Genomic DNA, 19,393 nt, shown 5'->3' with positions numbered 1-19,393 from the left:
GAACACGTGTCTCTGCCAGCCCCTGCTCTGCCCCTTCCCCGCTCTGGGCTGGGGCAGGGGTGGGGGTGCAGGAGGGGGAGGGAGTTTGGGTGTGGGATGGGGGAGGGGCGCAGGCCCCGGGAGGGAGTTTGGATGCGGGAGGGGGAGGGAGTTTGGGTGTGGGATGGGGGAGGGGCGCAGGCCCCGGGAGGGAGTTTGGATGCGGGAGGGGGGAGGGGCGCAGGCTCTGGGAGGGAGTTTGGGTGAGGGGGCAGGCCTGCAGGCTCTGGGAGGAAATGAGGGTGTGGGAGGGGATGCTGGGTACAGGCTCGGCTGGGGCAGTGGTGGGGGTGCAGGAGGGGTGACGGGTGCAGGTTCTGGGAGGGAGTTTGGGTGCAGGAGGGTTGCAGGGTGCAGACTCGGGGGAGTTTGGGTGCAGGGGGTGAGGGGAGGGCATGCAGGCTCTGGGAGGAAATGGGGGTGTGGGAGGGGGTGTGGGGTGCCAGCTCTGGGATGGTGTGTGGGTGCTGGATGCAGGCTCTGGGCTGGGGCAGGGGTGGGGTGCAGGAGGGGTGAGAGAGTACAGGCCCTGGGAGGGAGTTTGGGTTGGCGGGGAGGGAGTTTGGGGGCGGGAAGGGATGTGGGGGTAGGCGGTGGGGTGCAGGCTCTTGGAGCGGGTGGAGGATACAGCATTTACCTGGGGCAGCGGCTCCTAGGTGGCATAGGCCAGGGGGTCTCCGCACACTGCTGCTCCCCTCCCTCCCCCAGGGGCCGCAGCGCAGGGATGGGCCTTTTAAAATCGCCTGGGGGAGGCAGGTGGGACCGGGGGCCGCACGGCGGGGGGGGGGGGGGGAGTGTGCGGGGGCGGCAGATAGGTCCGGGGGCCGTGAGGGGGGGGGAATGCACGAGGGCAGCAGGTGGCGGGGAGGGGAAGGAGGGTGCGGGGGTGGCAGGAGGGACTGGGGGACGCCTGGCGGCAGCAGGCAGGGTCACAGGGGAGACCCGGCCCCGAACATTTGTGGAGCTGGGCCCCAGGCCAGCCCCTGCTCTGCCCCTTCCCCGCTCTGGGCTGGGGCAGGTGTGGGGGTGCAGGAGGGGGAGGGAGTTTGGGTGTGGGATGAGAAATGGCTGCAGCGGAGCCAGTTCAGGTAGGGGTTCTTGGGGGGTGGCTGGTGGGTTGCTGCAGGAGGGAGGGGGCAGCAATACACAGGGGGTGGGAAGGTTTGGGTCTGGTTTGGAGGTGGGAGCGGGGCAGGAAATTCCCAGGGTGGAGTAAGGGAGGAGGCCAGGGGGTGGCAAACCTGCTGGGACTGTTTAATAAGTGCCCTGGCTTCTAGGATCAGAGCCATGCGGTTCGGAGGGGAAATGCCCTAATTTGTGGGAGAGGAAACAACCCACCTAGGTGAGGTTAGGAAACACTGACCAGGCTCCCAGTGCTGGAGCCTGACCCGACTGACCAAAGGCAGCTGCGAAATATGAAAGGGGCAGCTTAGGGGCCCTGCCCCTCCCTTCATATCCAGCTCCTCGCAATGAGGAGGGTGTTGGTATCTACCAGGGAATTGTCCCTGGACCCTGCCAGGGCTCCATCTCCTGTATCGGCCCCTGGCTAGTAGGTGTGTGATGGATCTGCTGGGAGAGACCAGGGGCTCTCTCTTCGTCCCCTCACCTGGGTGTTTCCTGGATGCTCTGGTACCAGATAGATTCATGGAGGGCAGGTCCATCGATGGCTATTAGCCGGGATGGGCAGGGACGGTGTCCCTGGTCTCTGTTTGCCAGAAACTGGGAATAGGCGACGAGTGAATCACTTGATGATTCCCTGTTCTGTTCATTCCCTCTGAGGCGTCTGGCACTGGCCACTGTCGGCAGACAGGATACTGGGCTAGATGGACCTTTGGTCTGACTCAGGCTGGCTGTTCTTATGAGTGGTTTGGGGGTTGGCCTCTGACTGCGAGCCCCTCAGAGCTTCCATTTGATTGGCTCCTTTCCCCCATGAATAGTGGAGTTGTGGCTGGGGCAGCAGGCACTGAGTGGGGGGCACCTGTTGTTTCAGGGGCCGGTGAGCTTCCAGGAAGTGGCTGTGTATTTCACCGCGGGACAGGGGGCTCTGCTGGACCCCGCTCAGAGAGCCCTCTACACAGACGTCATGCAGGAGAACTATGAGAACGTGACCTCGCTGGGTAAGGGTTCCTGTCCCCTCGGTTCTTAGGAGGGGAAATGCAGAGTTAAGGCTTATGGCATCCCCACAATGCAACCTCTACTCTGCCCTGTTTCAGCAACACCCCAACAAGCCAGTGACACACACCCTAGCGCTCTGCCCTCCCCTGCTACAGGACGCTCTGGGAACAGCGCACAGGGGCAGCACAGCACAAAGTCTGACATCTTCTCTTTGCTAGGCCAAAACTTGGATTTAGGTCCAATGTGACAAACAGAAACTTCCGACCCCTGGCCGGCACTCACACACTGCTCCCACTCCACACAAACCAGCTCGGACCTGCAAAGTGAGATCACCCCTTTCCCCTCGCCCCGAGGATTCCTCCTGAGTCACAGACTTCGCTTAGCTCTCACTGAGCCCTGAGGATCACTAGCACATATGTCACCAGGATGCTGACAATCTCGGTGACAAGACCTCACCCCTGTGCACCTTCACGGACCCAGCCTCCAGCCCTTAGCACGGGCATGAGGCAGACTAGGCCCCCAAGTTTTACATGCAGCTCTCTTCATATCACAGTCACATCTCTGCCAAGCTGCTCCCAGTCATCCACAGCTGACACACATGCAGGAAAATGCTGGTATTCCGATCCGTGGAGCACAACACAAACGGTGGCGTGTTCTTCTTAGTCGTTCTTCATAGCTGTATGTCTACCCTAGAGCTTTTCCCAGCATAGCTGTGTTGGTCAGCGGGGTGATTTTTCACACCCCCATCACACAGAGCTAGGCTAGCAAAAAATTTAAGTGCAGACTGGGGAAGAAAGTGGGTTTTTTAGTTCAGAGAACTTTAAACTATTAATCTTCACACAAACATTTTGGTATAAAAGGGCAAAGCTTCCAAGAGGAACTTCTGCCGAATGCAAGAAAAATGCACCACACACGTTGTGTGAAAGCTATCGGAGCTCGGGCTCAGGCTTCAGTTCATGGGTGTCGTTCAGGTTCAGTGGCCGCAGCCCATCCCCTTGAGCAAACCTTTCCCTGGGCCAGCAGATTGCTGGCAACCCTCGCGCACTTCATAGGGACGTAGTCTGGCAGCACGTGTGCATTTCCAGGTCAGCGACTGCTCAGTTTGGCTTGTGCTGCTCTGAGATTTCAGATTCCACAGCTATTGGCTTTCAGAGCTGGTTTCCTGCAGAAGACGGGGTGTCCTGTATTAACAGATCAACGCCAAGTGACTGTGATCAGTCCAGGGACAATTAGAACCAGTTTCAGCCCCAGCTGTGTGCAAAAAACATTTCAAGACCAAGATGATTTTGTCAAAAGCTGCCTAGGATGGTGGGGCTGAATCTCAGGAACATCTTTAACCAGTCACCCCATACTGGGACCAGTAACCCATCCATGAATGACCATAGAAACCAGCACATTTCAAGGCCATCTGAATGCACCTGTGGAATTTAGGGTAGTTAGAATAGTTGGTTTTTATGCAGAAAATGATACTTCTGTGGACTAGCTATTGCCTCTGGGGGGAGGTGGATGACCTACCCCGACAGCAGAACCTTCCCATTGCTGAATATCTACACTGACCCACTACAGCACTCCAGTCGTGTTGTCTCAAGTGTAGACAAGCCCTGAGATACGATGTTTGGTGACACCCCCCGTCCCTCCTATTCCTCACTGTGCTGAATCCGACCAGCCCGTGCTCACCGGTCCCAGCTCTCCTACAACTCCCCCATTCTCTCAGGGTTTCTCTCTGGGATGAAGAAGCAGGTCCAGGGTAACTTCCCCTCTGGCTGGGGCCTTAACTTCCTGGAACGTGGAGTTCCTGTCTCTGTGTTTTAGGAGCCCGTTTGCTGAGCAGTGTCTGGTTGTGTGTGTTCCCAGCAGAGATGGGAGAGTTAAATCCCTCATACGCAGAGTCTCCTGCACCTGGGGAGCTGCACCCAGCCTTTCCCTGCTGTAAAATGGGCTGGGGTTAAAGTAATAGAAACATCCCATGAATTCCCTGATCTCCCTTGTTTTCTTTCCCCTGAGCAGAGTGTCCAGTTTCCAAACCTGATGTGAACTCCCAGCTGGAAGGAGGGGAGGAGCCGTGGGTCCCGGATCTCCAGGGCTGTGAGGAAGGAGAGATCCCCAGAGGTGCCTGCGCAGGTGAGGGATCATTAAACCAACTCAAAGCTCTCAGTGCCCGAAGGAAACAGCAGGGAGTCCCTAAAAGCCTTGTGAGCTCTCGGGGTTCAGGAGTATCCCCAGGAGGCCGTGTATCCTCAGGGCAGCTGTCGCTCATGGCTTCCTGCGCATCCTGACTGACACCTGGCAGAGCTCCCTTCCTGAGGGGATGTGGAGGCAGAATTGTTCCCCTCCTCTCTCCCCTGTGGGGAAGAGTTGTGGAGAATCCAGCTACTAGGTTTCTTCTCTGTCTCTCCAGCTCTAATTTTGGTTGTTTTCCCCTTTCCATCCCTGTCTCTGAGGTTTCTCTCCCTGTCCCAGCAGGTGCTGGGATGGTGAGTGAGGAGAAGAAGCAGAATCCTCAGCAGGAAGATTCTGAGCAAGTGGCACCACATGGGGGATTATCGCACGGCTCCAGAGGGAATGTGTCTCGGCATCGTGTGCAGGGCAAAGCCTGTGAGAGTCAGCACAGGCCAGAGAGGGAGCAGAGAAACCAGCCAGCGGAGAAAGTGGGTAACTCCATTAATTGTCAGGGAACTCACCAGGACCTCCTGGAAACCACAGCCCAGCTGAGAATACCCACAGGAGAGAGAAAAAACACATGCACTGAGTGTGGAAAACATTTCACTAACCACTCAGGCCTTTTAAAACATCAGAGAATCCACACAGGAGAGAGACCCCATGAATGCAGTGAGTGCGAGAAAACCTTCACTCTGAGCTCTACCCTTAGTAACCATCAGAGGATCCACACAGGAGGGAAACCCTACGAATGCTGTGAGTGCGGGAAAAGGTTCACTCAGAGCTCAGCCCTTAATAAACATCAGAGGATCCACAGAGGGGAGAAACCCTGCGAATGCTGTGAGTGCGGGAAAAGCTTCACTGTCAGCTCAGACCTTATTGGACATCAGAATATCCACAAGGGAAAGATACCTCATCAGTGCTCTGAGTGTGGAAAATTGTTCACACAGAGTTCAGCTCTAATTACACATCAGAGAATCCACACTGGAGTGAGACCCTATGAGTGCCATGAATGCAGGGAAAAATTCACTGTCAAGAAAGCCCTCAATACACATCAGAGGATCCACACGGGAGAGTGCCCCTATGAGTGCTGTGAGTGTGAGAAACTGTTCAGGCAGAAATCAACCCTAATTACACATCAGGCAAGGCATACAGGAGAGAGACCCTATCAGTGCTGTGAGTGTGGGAAAGGCTTCAGTGTGAGCTCAGACCTCATTGTAAATCAGAGAATTCACATGGGAGAGAGACCTTATAGATGCTGTGAGTGCGGGAAAAGTTTCACTCAGGGCCCTCACCTTACAAGACATCAGGGTGTTCACAGGACAGCAATGCAGCGTAGAAACATTGTGTAGGGCAGAGAAAAGACTTTTTTTAAAAACACATTTGCTAATTCCCACATAGTGACCTTGTGGTTTGTTTGCACCATTTGTGTCCCTCTGTTCTCTCAACTGCCTCGTGTGTTGCCCACTTGTGCCTTTTACAGGTTGCCCTTCTCTGGGGTGAGTCCCTTGCTCCTTTCTCCTGTGAGTCATTGGAGTGTGTGTCCTTCCAGCAAGGAGTTTCCATCAGCCCCAGGTGGGGGACGTTGGGGTGACCACAAGTCGCTTCACTGAGTGAAAATGGACATGGGGTTTGTCTTCTGCTCTAGGATTTCCCTGGGCGTCGGCGTGCTGGAGGTAGCGATCCTGATGTAAACACACCGCTCTGTTTGCAGTGCTGACATCGCCCGGGCACAGGGGTTGGGGTTAGCCGGCATCTTCCCCTTTGGCCTGTCCTAATGGACACCCATTTTCCTGGTCTGGACAATCCCTGAGCATCATGTTTATACTGTCACCCCAGTAGCAGAGCGATTGTTAGTCACCAAGTCCCCCCTTTGCTGACAAAATGTCTCCTTCCCAGTTGTGCTCACACTGGTCCAGGTGGTGCTGGGCAGCAGGTATTTTTCTTTTTTACCATTTTCCTTATTTCAAATACATTTCCATGTAACAAGGAGGAGCACGAGTGGGACAGATGGATCATTTCAGCCTCTGCGAGGCCGGAAGGCAATGGGGCGAGTCGGAGGGATTCCCTCCTTCCCCATCACCGTCACTGTATCTGCTGACTCCAGCAGCGCTGGCCTGTGTCTGAGGCACAGTGGAGTTTATCCACCTGTATTTTGTCCCCCCCCCGCCCCCCGCAGCAGAGAGTCTCTGCACTTAGGATCAATTTGATCCTGTATCCAACTCATTAGAGCTGGAGATGAGTGTCCCAGGCCTGGGTGGGGAATTCCAATGGTGCAGGCGGGTGCTCCGGCCGGGAGAGAGGCCTCTTCCCAGTTGTCTCTCCCTGCAGCAGCACCTAGGCTTGGGGGGGAGGCGACCCCCTGCCCCCCGTATCAGCTGCAGGGCCAGGCCCACAGGATAGGCGCCTCTCCCCGGCAAGGCCAGGGCTGGGGTCAGGCCTGGGCAAGGGCAGCTCAGGCTCAGCTGGGTTGGAGGCCGGGATAGATTGGGGCTCAGGGAAGGGTGCCCCTCCCCTGGCCATGGCAGCCCCCCGGGTGGGTTGTCTGAGGGCCCAGGCGGTGCTAAGGAGGCTGCTGGGTGGCTGCGCGGCTGTGCAGCTTCCAGGGAACTTGGGCTACTTGTCCTGTACTGTAAGTGTAAGTGCTGTTATTTGGAGCAAGAAAAATCTGTTGTTGTTTTTTCACATATATTGGAAGTTGAAAACTTGGTTTACAAGCCCGGCCTTAATCACGGAGACGCTCCTGACACCCACACACTCCTCCTTGCGTCTGCTTTGTACAGTTAGACTTGAAGCTCCTTCCCCTAGGAGCTGCCTCTCGCAATGTGTGTGTCTAATACGACACCGAGCGCAATAGAGCCTCAGTCTTGGGTGCAGCCTCTCAGGGCCGTCCTTACCCATACGCAAAGTGCGCAGCTGTGTGGGGCACCAGCCCCAGCTCCAGCTCTTCCCCAGCCCCCGCCCCTGCTCCGTCCCCACTCCCCGCAGGACTCCAGAAGAGGTTGGGCCTGCTGTCACCCATAAGTAGAGCGACCCGGCTCCAGCCTGCTCCGCTCCCCGACTCCCAGCCGCATCTGAGCTACATCCTGTCAAACTAAGCTAATATCAAAGTATGTGACCAAACAGCCTTCACCAGGAGAGAAAACCAACAATTCAGGAGGGGCAATAAAACACTTGCACATTCAAAAATTGAAATCTCAGAAAATCTTTTAAGACTCAAAATTGGAAATAAATTTACCCATTTTCTTATGAAGTAGCTAAACCTGCTTCACTATTTGTCACGGAGTATTGGGGGACTCAGGGCCCTGTACCCCCCGGCTTCCTGCGATTCACCATGACTCTCAGCCAGCCAGTAAAGCAGAAGGTTTATTTGGATGACAGGAACACAGTCCAAGACAGGTCTTGCAGGCACAGACAACAGGGCCCCCCTCAGTTAGGTCCAGCTTGGGGTCCCAGGGCATCCCAGCCCACCCCCCTTTGGGGGGTCAGAGCCATCTCTGCCTCCCAGCCATCTCTCCAGCTCGCTTCCAGCACTCTGCCTTCAGCGACCCCTCCCACAGCCTTTGTTCAGTTTCCCGGGCCCCGGAGTCACCTGACCTCCAACCCCCTCCTGGGTTCTCATGTTACAAGCTCAGGTATGTTCCCTCGGGCAGACTCCCATCCTCCGATGCAGACCATCCTAGTCACACTCCCCTGTCAGCATTCCCACACCCCAGCAAGAACAGTCCCAGTTCGTCACACTATTCATCTCATTATTTGGCTGTATTAGTTACAAAAGTTTTAGCATCACTATACTGAAAGAAAGAGAGAGAGGGGAAAAAAATAACCCAAACGACACATCTACAAATGATCTGAACTAGCCTAGAAAAAGCCCAGAAGCAATTTTCTCAATAGCTGGAACCAGGGCTATAAGATGGGACAGGTCACTCTGTGCTTTGAGGTTCAGTGGGAATTCCCTGCCCACTCCCACGTCTGACCCTTTCTTTTCCAACCCTCAGGAGACTGACTTGGGATCATAGAAGATCAGGGTTGGAAGGGACCTCAGGAGGTGTCTAGTCCAAGCCCCTGCTCAAAGCAGGACCAACCCCAACTAAATGATCTCAGCCAGGGCTTTGTTATGCCTGACCTTAAAAACCTCTAAGGAAGGAGATTCAACCACCTCCCTAGGGAACCCATTCCAGTGCTTCACCACCTTCCTAGTGAAATAGTGTTTCCTAATATCCAACCCAGATCCTCCCCACTGCAACTTGAGACCATTGATCCTTGTTCTGTCATCTGCCACCACTGAGAACAGCCGAGCTCCATCCTCTTTGGAACCCCCCTTCAGGTAGTTGAAGGCTGCTATCCAATCCCCCTTCAGTCTTCTCTTCTGCAGACTAAATAAGCCCAGTTCCCTCGGCCTCTCCTCATAGGTCATGTGCTCCAGTCCCCCCATCCCCCAAACATTTTTGTTTCCTTCCCCTGGACTCTCCAATTTGTGCATATCCATTCTGTAGTGTGGGGCCCAAAACTGGATGCAATACTCCAAGTGTGGCCTCACCAGTGCCGAATAGAGGAGAATAATCACTCCCTGAATCTGCTGGCAGTGTGCCTACTAATGGAGCCCAATATGCCATTGGCCTTCTTGGCAACAAGGGCACACTGCTAACTCATATCCAGCTTCTTGTCCACTGTAACCCCTAGGTCAGGGGTTGGCAACCTTTCAGGAGTGGTGTGCCGAGTCTTCATTTATTCACTCTAATTTCAGGTTTCACGTGTCAGTCATACATTTTAACATTTGTAGAAGGTCTCTTTCTATAAGTTTATAATATATAACTAAACTATTGTTGGATGTAAAGTAAATAAGGTTTTTAAAATGTTTAAGACGCTTCCTTTAAAATTAAAATAAAACGCAGCGCCCCTCGGACCGGTGGCCAGAACCCGGGCAGTGTGAGTGCCATTGAAAATCAGCTCTTTTGGCCCAGTCCTTCTTGAGAGTGTGATGCGGCTTGGACACCAGCTTAAAGCCACATCTGCCCAGGGCAGCACAGCACAGTGTGCAATGCAGGGATCACTTTTCAGTTATTTTCACTATGTGCAACTTAACCCTGAGGTTCTCAGCCCTGGGAACGAGACTGTGGAATTCCCCAGCCCATGGGAAAGATCATGAGTGTAAAATACCCCCCAGGGTTGTTACATCCCTGAGGGACCATCTGTCTCTGGGTGCTGGGGATAGAATCAGGACCTTTCACTGCCAGGCCTCTGCTTACGACCAGAACCAGGTCAGCCGTGATCAAGTATAAACAGTGACTGACAATGAGCCTTAGCCCACCTACTGTTGTTAATGGGCAAGGCGGTAAGACCTAAATGTACAACAATGGCCTCATTTTGGGTACCTCCGTTTATCTCTTTGAACTACAGGGCTGCAGGGACCTTGTTCCAACTGCATCTGGAGTCCGTGGGCAGTGCAGGGGTCCAGCCCCTCAGAGAACCAGCCCCTACGCACTTCAAGGCAGTATCCCAGGTTTGGACCCTACATCAAGAGACATTCTTGAAGTCTGGACCCAGCCCACCACTGTGCTCTGGCTCCCAGGCTGGCTAGTGCAGGCCAAAGAAGGTGTAAAACCCTCCCCCACCCTGGGAAATTCCTCCAACAGAGGTGCCCCTTGTGTCTCCCCCCAGCAGCTGCAGGCCCAAGGAGTGTTCCGGGGGGGGGGGGGGGGGCATGGACAGGCTGGAGGAGGAGGGGGTGGAGCAGGGGTCGAGGGGAGTGGCCAGGATGAAGCTGCACCTCAGTCTTATAGCCTGGCAAAGCCCCTAACACCATTAAAACGGGTGCAGCACTTTACTCAGCTGAGCTGCAACCTCTGTATTAACCATGTAGTTAAAGTGCTGCGACATCGCACCCAGAGAACTAGCTGCATCTGCAGCAGCATCTCTGCTCAGCACAGCTTCCCCAGCACAGCTGAATTCCCTCCTTCTCCCCGATGGCTGCGTCCCAGACTCCTGCCCCAGGCCCCCTCGCTCTGGTCCCAGATCCCCTCCTGCCGTGGAATGGACACGTGGCCGGAGAGCCCTGGACACTGGAGTTCTCTGTTTATCCCACACCATGGACCCTGCAGGAGCGCTAGTGCCAGCTCCCCTCACCCGCTGCCCTTGGCCATTGGCCTGCAGCCCCCAGCTGGGGTAGAGGAGCCCATTCTCCATGGACCAATGAGTCCCTGGTCTCTCTGCTGGGACTCACAAACAGGGAGAAAATCAGAGCAGGCCTTGCTGGGTGTGGTTGTGCGTGCCCGGATCACCTACCTCACTAGGGCCCAGGCCGAGATCCCAGTCCATTCCACGCCAGCCCCTGACCTGCCATCAGATGGACTTTCAGCCTCTGTCCCTGTGGTTGGGGGGAGGCATTGGGTCATTGCCCTGGGGGCGCTCCTAGGCGAGGGAGGCGATTTACCTGCTCACACACCCAATGGACTAGCTTTACTTTAGTTATTGTCTTTGAAAAGTCATGGAAGATGGGAGAGATTCCAGAAGTCTGGAAAAGGGCAAATGTAGTTCCCATCTATGAAAAGGGAAATAAGGACAAGCCAGGCAATTACAGACCAGCCAGCTTAACTTCTGTACCAGGAGAGAGAATGGAGCAAATAATTAAGGAATCCATATGAAAACATCTTGAAGATAATATGGTGATAAGTAATAGCCAGTATAGATTTATCAAGGACAAATCATGTCAAACCAACCCCTGGTAGCTTTCTTTAACTGGGTAACAAACCTTGTGGATGGGGGGAAGCGGTAGATATGCTATATCTAGACGTTAGTAAGGCTTTTGATACAGTCTCACGTGACCTTCTCATTAGCAAACTAGGGAAATACAACCTAGATGGAGCTACTATAAGGTGGGTGCATAACTGGTTGGAAAACTGTTCCCAGAGAGTAGTTATCAGTGGTTCACAGTCAGGCCGGAAGAGAGTACTGTTACAAAGTTTGCAGATGATACCAAGCTGGAAGGGATTGCACGTGCTTTGGAGGATAGGATGAACATTCAAAATGATCTGGACAAACTGGAGAAATGGTCTGAGGTAAATAGGATGAAATTCAATAAGGACAAATGCAAAGTGCTCCACTTAGGAAGGAACAATCAGTTGCACACATACAGAATGGGAAATGACTGCCTAGGAAGGAGTACTGCGGAAAAGGATCCAAGGGTCATAGTGGACCACAAGCTAAATAAGAGTCAACAATGTAACCTGTTGCAAAAAAGCCAACATCATTCTGGGATGTATTAGTAGGAGTGTTGAAATCAAGACACATAGAATCATAGAATCATAGAATCATAGAATATCAGAGTTGGAAGGGACCTCAAGAGGTCATCTAGTCCAACCCCCTGCTCAAAGCAGGACCAATTCCCAGCTAAATCATCCCAGCCAGGGCTTTGTCAAGCTGGGCCTTAAAAACCTCCAAGGAAGGAGACTCCACCACCTCCCTAGGTAACGCATTCCAGTGTTTCACCACCCTCCTAGTGAAATAGTTTTTCCTGATATCCAACCTGGACCTCCCCCACCGCAACTTGAGACCATTGCTCCTTGTTCTATCATCTGCCACCACTGAGAACAGCCGAGCTCCATCCTCTTTGGAACCCCCCTTCAGGTAGTTGAAGGCTGCTATCAAATCCCCCCTCATTCTTCTCTTCTGGAGACTAAACAATCCCAGTTCTCTCAGCCTCTCCTCATAAGTCATGTGCTCCAGACCCCTAATCATTTTTGTTGCCCTCCGCTGGACTCTTTCCAATTTTTCCACATCCTTCTTGTAGTGTGGGGCCCAAAACTGGACACAGTATTCCAGATGAGGCCTCACCAATGTCGAATAAAGGGGAACGATCACGTTCCTCGATCTGCTGGCAATGCCCCTACTTATACAGCCCAAAATGCCGTTAGCCTTCTTGGCAACAAGAGCACACTGTTGACTCATATCCAGCTTCTCGTCCACTGTGACCCCTAGGTCCTTTTCAGCAGAACTGCTACCTAGCCATTCGGTCCCTAGTCTGTAGCAGTGCATGGGATTCTTCTGTCCTAAGTGCAGGACTCTGCACTTGTCCTTGTTGAACCTCATCAGGTTTTTTTCTGCCCAATCCTCTAATTTGTCTAGGTCCCTCTGTATCCGATCCCTACCCTCTAGTGTATCTACCACGCCTCCTAGTTTAGTGTCATCTGCAAACTTGCTGAGAGTGCAGTCCACACCATCCTCCAGATCATTAATAAAGATATTAAACAAAACCGGCCCCAGGACCGACCCTTGGGGCACTCCACTTGAAACCGGCTGCCAACTAGACATGGAGCCATTGATCACTACCCGCTGAGCCCGACGATCTAGCCAGCTTTCTATCCACCTTACAGTCCATTCATCCAGCCCATACTTCTTTAACTTGGCGGCAAGAATACTGTGGGAGACAGTATCAAAAGCTTTGCTAAAGTCAAGAAATAACACATCCACTGCTTTCCCCTCATCCACAGAGCCAGTTATCTCATCATAGAAGGCAATTAGGTTAGTCAGGCACGACTTCCCCTTCGTGAATCCATGCTGACTGTTCCTGATCACTTTCCTTTCCTCTAAATGTTTCATAATTGATTCCTTGAGGACCTGCTCCATAATTTTTCCAGGGACTGAGGTGAGGCTGACTGGCCTGTAGTTCCCCGGATCCTCCTTCTTCCCTTTTTTAAAGATGGGCACTACATTAGCCTTTTTCCAGTCATCTGGGACCTCCCCCGATCGCCATGAGTTTTCAAAAATAATGGCTAATGGCTGTGCAATCTCACCCGCCAACTCCTTTAGCACCCTCGGATGCAGCGCATCCGGCCCCATGGACTTGTGCACGTCCAGTTTTTCTAAATAGTCCCGAACCACTTCTTTCTCCACAGAGGGCTGGTCACCTTCTCCCCATGCTGTACTGCCCAGTGCAGCAATCTGGGAGCTGACCTTGTTCGTGAAGACAGAGGCAAAAAAATCATTGAGTACATTAGCTTTTTCCACATCCTCGGTCACTAGGTTGCCTCCCTCATTCAGTAAGGGGCCCACACTTTCCTTGCTTTTCTTCTTGTTGCTAACATACCTGAAGAAACCCTTCTTGTTACTCTTAACATCTCTTGCTAACTGCAACTCCAAGTGTGATTTGGCCTTCCTGATTTCACTCCTGCACGCCTGAGCAATATTTTTATACTCCTCCCTGGTCACGAGAAGTAATTCTTCCACTCTACTCCACGCTGATTAGGCCTCAAGTGGATTATTGTGTACAGTTTTGGGCACCACATTTCTGGAAAGATGGGGACAAATTGGAGAAAGTCCAGAGAAGAGCAACAAAAATGATTAAAGTCTAGAAAACATGACCTATGAGGGAAGATTGAAAGAATTGGGTTTGTTTAGTCTGGAGAAGAGCAGACTGAGAGGGGACATGAGAACAGTTTTCAGGTACCTAAAAGGTTGTTACAAGGAGGAGGGAGAAAAAAATTTCTCCTTAACCTGTGAGGTAGCACAAGAAGCAATGGGCTTAAATTGCAGCAAGGGAGGTTTAGGTTGGACATTAGGAAAAACTTCCTAACTGTCAGGGTGGTTAAGCACTGGAATAAATTGCCTAGGGAGGTTGTGGAATCTCCATCATTGGAGATTTTTAAGAGCACGTTAGACAAACACCTGTCAGAGATGATCTATATAGTACTTAGTCTTGCCTTGAGTGCAGGTGACTGGACTCGATGACCTCCCTTCCAGTCCTAGGATTCCATGATTGGATGATCCAAAGGTCTCTTCTTGCCTTAACGTCTCCAAATCTCTGCAAAGCTGAGTGTGGCACATTGAGCAGCCGCTGATGTTTCCATGTGTCGCCTGCTTGATCCCAGAACTAACACTGAATGATTGGGGGGGGGGGGGGGTGTGACACAGCGGGAGCAGCTCAAACATGCAAAGGGGCTGGCCAGGGCAGTGACATCACAATAGCCTTTTGCAGGACCTCAGCTGATTGGTCACAGGAGGTTGGGAGGCGGTGACCTGACAGAGAGTCTATGACAACGGGCAGGGAAAAGAGGCTGCAGGGTGGGGGCAATGGCTTTGCTGCAGGGAGTCCCCTCCTCAAGGTCTCCCCTCGAGGACTGAGAGAGAATTCTGGGTCATGTCTGTGAGTGCGAGGAGGAGCCTCGCTGGAGTTTTCCCCTTTCCCACTGCTAATTTAGCGAGAAGACAGACGTCCCTGTGGAGCAGGTAAGAGCCCCAGAGAGGTTTGGTACCTAGGCAGCCTGACCCACCTGGTGCTGGCCAAATTCAAGGCATGGAAAACACTAGGTTAAGGTGCGAGAATTTCCCCCGCACACCTTAGGCCATTGTCCCTCAGAATTACTGGGGACATTGGGGTTTGTCATTTTTGGTTTCCCTTTTCCCTGCTTCCCTCCCTCCACTGCTCTCTAGCCCTCATCGCATTGTGGGAAGCCCTCCCAAAGAGATGGGGCAGGAAGGCTGCTCAGAGAGTGATCCCCACAGGTGACCTGAGCCATCCCTGGGCCATCTGGGGGGAAATATCAGTTTCCCACCCCTCAGAGTCTCAGTGCTGATTGGCTGAGCTTGCGGCTAAAGCTCTCCCCTTTCGACACCTTCAGCTTTCCTGACAACTTAGGGAGTTTAACAGGCTGTGGGTCTCCGTCTCCTGCAGCAACAGAGAGCTCCTGTCCCAAGCGCCCCTCCTGGCCACTGAGTCCTGATGGCCTTTGAGCAGGGCAGGCCACCCTTTCTGTCGTGGGGCGCCCCAAACTGGGCCATCTAGAGCCATCTAGCAGCCACAGGAGAAATCGCCAGCTTCTGGACCCGTGGGCACCGGCTGGTTGGTTAATATGGAAAGCTGCATCCTGGAGACTGGCCAAGATCCTGCTCCTTATTTTCAGCTTCTAGACTTCCTCGTCCATCCAGTGGGAGAGGACGGCTTTCAAGGGCCTGGCTTGGAGCCTTGCTAATGGGCCATCCACTGCTCCATGGCATGAAAAGACTCCCCTGGGGGGTGAGTTACTGCAGGATTTTGTCTCTGGAGACCTCGCTCCTGTCCCTGTCTCCCTGGCTGGCCAGGAGTGTCTGAGAGGGGAGCCGGGCAGGACACACCCAGCGATTCCCTGAGCAGATCCTTGTTGGAGTCCCAGAAAGGGGGTGGGGTTTGTCCATTGCCATCACAAGTCGGGGAGCAGATGCCCCGTCCTCTTCCAGGGACCTATTGGGCGAGGCCACATTGTCCTTGTCGTGCTGCAGTTTGACTTCCCCTTGGAACAAACCCACGGGCTGCAGCCGCCAGATCCAGTTACTAGAGACATCCCTCAGGGGAGGGGAAGAGACCTTTGGTCTGTCAGCTCCAAACGCCCCAGGCCCTAAGCCATAGGTGGGGAGTTAGATGGGCCCATGCTGGGTGTGGTTGTGTGTGACCGGGTCACCTACCTCACTAGGGCCCAGGCCGAGATCCCAGCACATTCCACGCCAGCCCCTGACCTGACATCAGATGGACTTTCAGCCTCTGTTCCTGTGGTTGGGGGGAGGGCATTGGGTCATTGCCCTGGGGGCGCTGCTGGGCGAGGGAGGCGATTTACCTGCTCACACACCCAATGGACTAGCTTTACTTTAGTTATTATCTTTGAAAAGTCATGGAAGATGGGAGAGATTCCAGAAGTCTGGAAAAGGGCAAATGTAGTTCCCATCTATGAAAAGGGAAATAAGGACAAGCCAGGCAAGTACAGACCAGTCAGCTTAACTTCTGTACCAGGAGAGAGAATGGAGCAAATAATTAAGGAATCCATCTGAAAACATCTCGAAGATAATATGGTGATAAAGCAATAGCCAGTATAGATTTATCAAGGACAAATCATGTCAAACCAACCCCTGGTAGCTTTCTTTAACTGGGTAAACAAACCTTGTGGATGGAGGGAAGCGGTAGATATGCTATATCTAGACGTTAGTAAGGCTTTTGATACAGTCTCACGTGACCTTCTCATTAGCAAACCTAGGGAAATACAACCTAGATGGAGCTACTATAAGGTGGGTGCATAACTGGTTGGAAAACTGTTCCAGAGAGTAGTTATCAGTGGTTCACAGTCAGGCCAGAAGAGAGTACCGTTACAAAGTTTGCAGATGATACCAAGCTGGAAGGGATTGCACGTGCTTTGGAGGATAGGATGAACATTCAAAATGATCTGGACAAACTGGAGAAATGGTCTGAGGTAAATAGGATGAAATTCAATAAGGACAAATGCAAAGTGCTCCACTTAGGAAGGAACAATCAGTTGCACACATACAGAATGGGAAATGACTGCCTAGGGAGGAGTACTGCGGAAAAGGATCCAAGGGTCATAGTGGACCACAAGCTAAATAAGAGTCAACAATGTAACCTGTTGCAAAAAAGCCAATATCATTCTGGGATGTATTAGTAGGAGTGTTGAAATCAAGACACGAGAAGTAATTCTTCCACTCTACTCCACGCTGATTAGGCCTCAACTGGATTATCGTGTACAGTTTTGGGCACCACATTTCTGGAAAGATGCGGACAAATTGGAGAAAGTCCAGAGAAGAGCAACAGAAATGATTAAAGGTCTAGAAAACATGACCTATGAGGGAAGATTGAAAGAACTGGGTTTGTTTAGTCTGGAGAAGAGCAGACTGAGAGGGGACATGAGAACAGTTTTCAAGTACCTAAAACATTGTTACAAGGAGGAGGGAGGAAAATTTTTCTCCTTAACCTGTGAGGTAGCACAAGAAGCAATGGGCTTAAATTGCAGCAAGGGAGGTTTAGGTTGGACATTAGGAAAAACTTCCTAACTGTCAGGGTGGTTAAGCTCTGGAATAAATTGCCTAGGGAGGTTGTGGAATCTCCATCATTGGAGATTTTTAAGAGCACGTTAGACAAACACCTGTCAGAGATGATCTATATAGTACTTAGTCTTGCCTTGAGTGCAGGGTGACTGGACTCGATGACCTCCCTTCCAGTCCTAGGATTCCATGATTGGATGATCCAAAGGTCTCTTCTTGTCTTAACGTCTCCAAATCTCTGCAAAGCTGAGTGTGGCACACTGAGCAGCCGCTGATGTTTCCATGTGTCGCCTGCTTGATCCCAGAACTAACACTGAGTGATTGGGGGTGGGGGTGTGACACAGCGGGAGCAGCTCAAACATGCAAAGGGGCTGGCCAGGGCAGTGACATCACAATAGCCTTTTGCAGGACCTCAGCTGATTGGTCACAGGAGGTTGGGAGGCGGTGACCTGACAGAGAGTCTATGACAACGGGCAGGTAAAAGAGGCTGCAGGGTGGGGGCAATGGCTGTGCTGCAGGGAGTCTCCTCCTCAAGGTCTCCCCTGAAGGACTGAGAGAGAATTCTGGGTCATGTCTGTGAGCACGAGGAGGAGCCTCGCTGGAGTTTTCCCCTTTCCCTCTGCTAATTTAGCAAGAAGACAGACGTCCCTGTGAGCAGGTAAGAGCCCCAGAGAGGTTTGGTACCTAGGTAGCCTGACCCACCTGGTGCTGGCCAAATTCAAGGCATGGAAAACACTAGGTTAAGGTGCGAGAATTTCCCCTGCACACCTTAGGCCATTGTCCCTCAGAATTACTGGGGACATTGGGGTTTGTCATTTTTGGTTTCTCTTTTCCCTGCTTCCCTCCCTCCACTGCTCTCTAGCCCTCGTTGCGTTGTGGGAAGCCCTCCCAAAGAGATGGGGCAGGAAGGCTGCTCAGAGAGTGATCCCCACAGGTGACCTGAGCCATCCCTTGGCCATCTGGGGGGAAATATTAGTTTCCCACCCCTCAGAGTCTCAGTGCTGATTGGCTGAGCTTGCGGCTAAAGCTCTCCCCTTTCGACACCTTCAGCTTCCCTGACAGCTTAGGGAGTTTAACAGGCTGTGGGTCTCCGTCTCTGCAGCAACAGAGAGCTCCTGTCCCCAAGCGCCCCTCCTGGCCACTGATCCTGATGGCCTTTGACTAGGGCAGGCCACCCTTTCTGTCGTGGGGTGCCCCAAACTGGGCCATCTAGAGCCATCTAGCAGCCACAGGAGAAATCGCCAGTTTCTGGACCCGTGGGCACCGGCTGGTTGGTTAATATGGAAAGCTGCATCCTGGAGACTGGCCAAGATCCTGCTCCTTATTTTCAGCTTCTAGACTTCCTCGTCCATCCAGTGGGAGAGGACGGCTTTCAAGGGCCTGGCTTGGAGCCTTGCTAATGGGCCATCCACTGCTCCATGGCATGAAAAGACTCCCCTGGGGGGTGAGTTACTGCAGGATTGTGTCTCTGGAGACCTCGCTCCTGTCCCTGTCTCCCTGGCTGGCCCAGGAGTGTCTGAGAGGGGAGCCTGGCAGGACACACCCAGCGATTGCCTGAGCAGATCCTTGTTGGAGTCCCAGAAAGGGGGTGGGGTTTGCCCATTGCCATCACAAGTCGGGGAGCAGATGCCCCGTCCTCTTCCAGGGACCTATTGGGTGAGGCCACATTGTCCTTGTCGTGCTGCAGTTTGACTTCCCCTTGGAACAAACCCACGGGCTGCAGCCGCCAGATCCAGTTACTAGAGACATCCGTTAGGGGAGGGGAAGAGACCTTTGGTCTGTCAGCTCCAAACACCCCAGGCCCTAAGCCATAGGTGGCGAGTTCTATGGGCCCGAGGTGCTGGGCACCAGGAATATTCCTGGCCCAGGGGCCTGGCTCCAGCGAAGTTTGGGGCCGGGTCTCTCCCCTGGCCCCGCCTGCCGCCCCTGCGCATCCCCCAGCCCCACCTGCTGCCCCACCTGCTGCCCCCGGGCGATTGAAAATGGCCCCACTGCCACCACCGGCAGTACAGCAGGCCTGAGCGGCTTCCTGCGCGCTCGCTCCATGTGTCTGCCAGCATGTCCCTGTGGCTGGGCGGGGGGGCCTGTGTCTCCGCACGCTGCCCCTGCCCCGAACGCCCCTGCAGCCAATGGGACGCTGCAGGGGCGATGGGGACAGGAGCGCATGGAGACCTCCTAGCCCGCCCCGCCTAGGAACCGCTGCCGGAGGGGTGCCCCAGGTAAGCACCGAACCCCCCCGCCCCCTTCAGAGCCTGCACCCACACCCCCTCCCCACACACCCCCT

At 53.3% G+C, this 19,393-nt stretch overlaps 2 protein-coding genes across 3 annotated transcripts in view; both read left to right on the top strand.

The window, feature by feature from the left end:
• Positions 1-19,393, top strand: part of LOC135977343 (uncharacterized) — a 371,747-nt gene that overhangs the window by 112,939 nt on the left and 239,415 nt on the right. The gene's annotated exons all lie outside the window — the stretch shown is intronic.
• Positions 1,684-6,406, top strand: LOC135977358 (zinc finger protein 501-like). 2 transcript variants are annotated; one of them, XM_065577892.1, is made up of 3 exons: positions 1,684-2,156; positions 4,162-4,275; positions 4,615-6,406. In XM_065577892.1, the coding sequence occupies exons 1-3, from the start codon at positions 2,123-2,125 to the stop codon at positions 5,661-5,663; spliced, it is 1,197 nt and encodes a 398-aa protein (XP_065433964.1). In that variant the 5' UTR covers positions 1,684-2,122; the 3' UTR covers positions 5,664-6,406. The 2 variants fall into 2 exon arrangements, with proteins under 2 accessions (XP_065433964.1, XP_065433965.1); XM_065577893.1 differs by having other exon boundaries at positions 1,698-2,156; positions 4,618-6,399.

This window comes from Chrysemys picta, chromosome 24, assembly GCF_011386835.1.
Source record: "Chrysemys picta bellii isolate R12L10 chromosome 24, ASM1138683v2, whole genome shotgun sequence".
Classification (NCBI taxonomy): Eukaryota; Metazoa; Chordata; order Testudines; family Emydidae; genus Chrysemys; species Chrysemys picta.
Note: the sequence above shows the minus strand (reverse complement) of the source record. Positions and strands in the feature narration are given on the sequence as shown.

Bases quoted from the DNA above. Each gene is read 5' to 3' on its own strand.
- LOC135977358 (XM_065577892.1), top strand. From the start codon at position 2,123: ATGCAGGAGAACTATGAGAACGTGACCTCGCTGG. The intron at 2,157-4,161 runs GTAAGGGTTCCT...TCCCCTGAGCAG, and splicing joins TGAGAACGTGACCTCGCTGG to AGTGTCCAGTTTCCAAACCT. The intron at 4,276-4,614 runs GTGAGGGATCAT...TCCCTGTCCCAG, and splicing joins CCCCAGAGGTGCCTGCGCAG to CAGGTGCTGGGATGGTGAGT.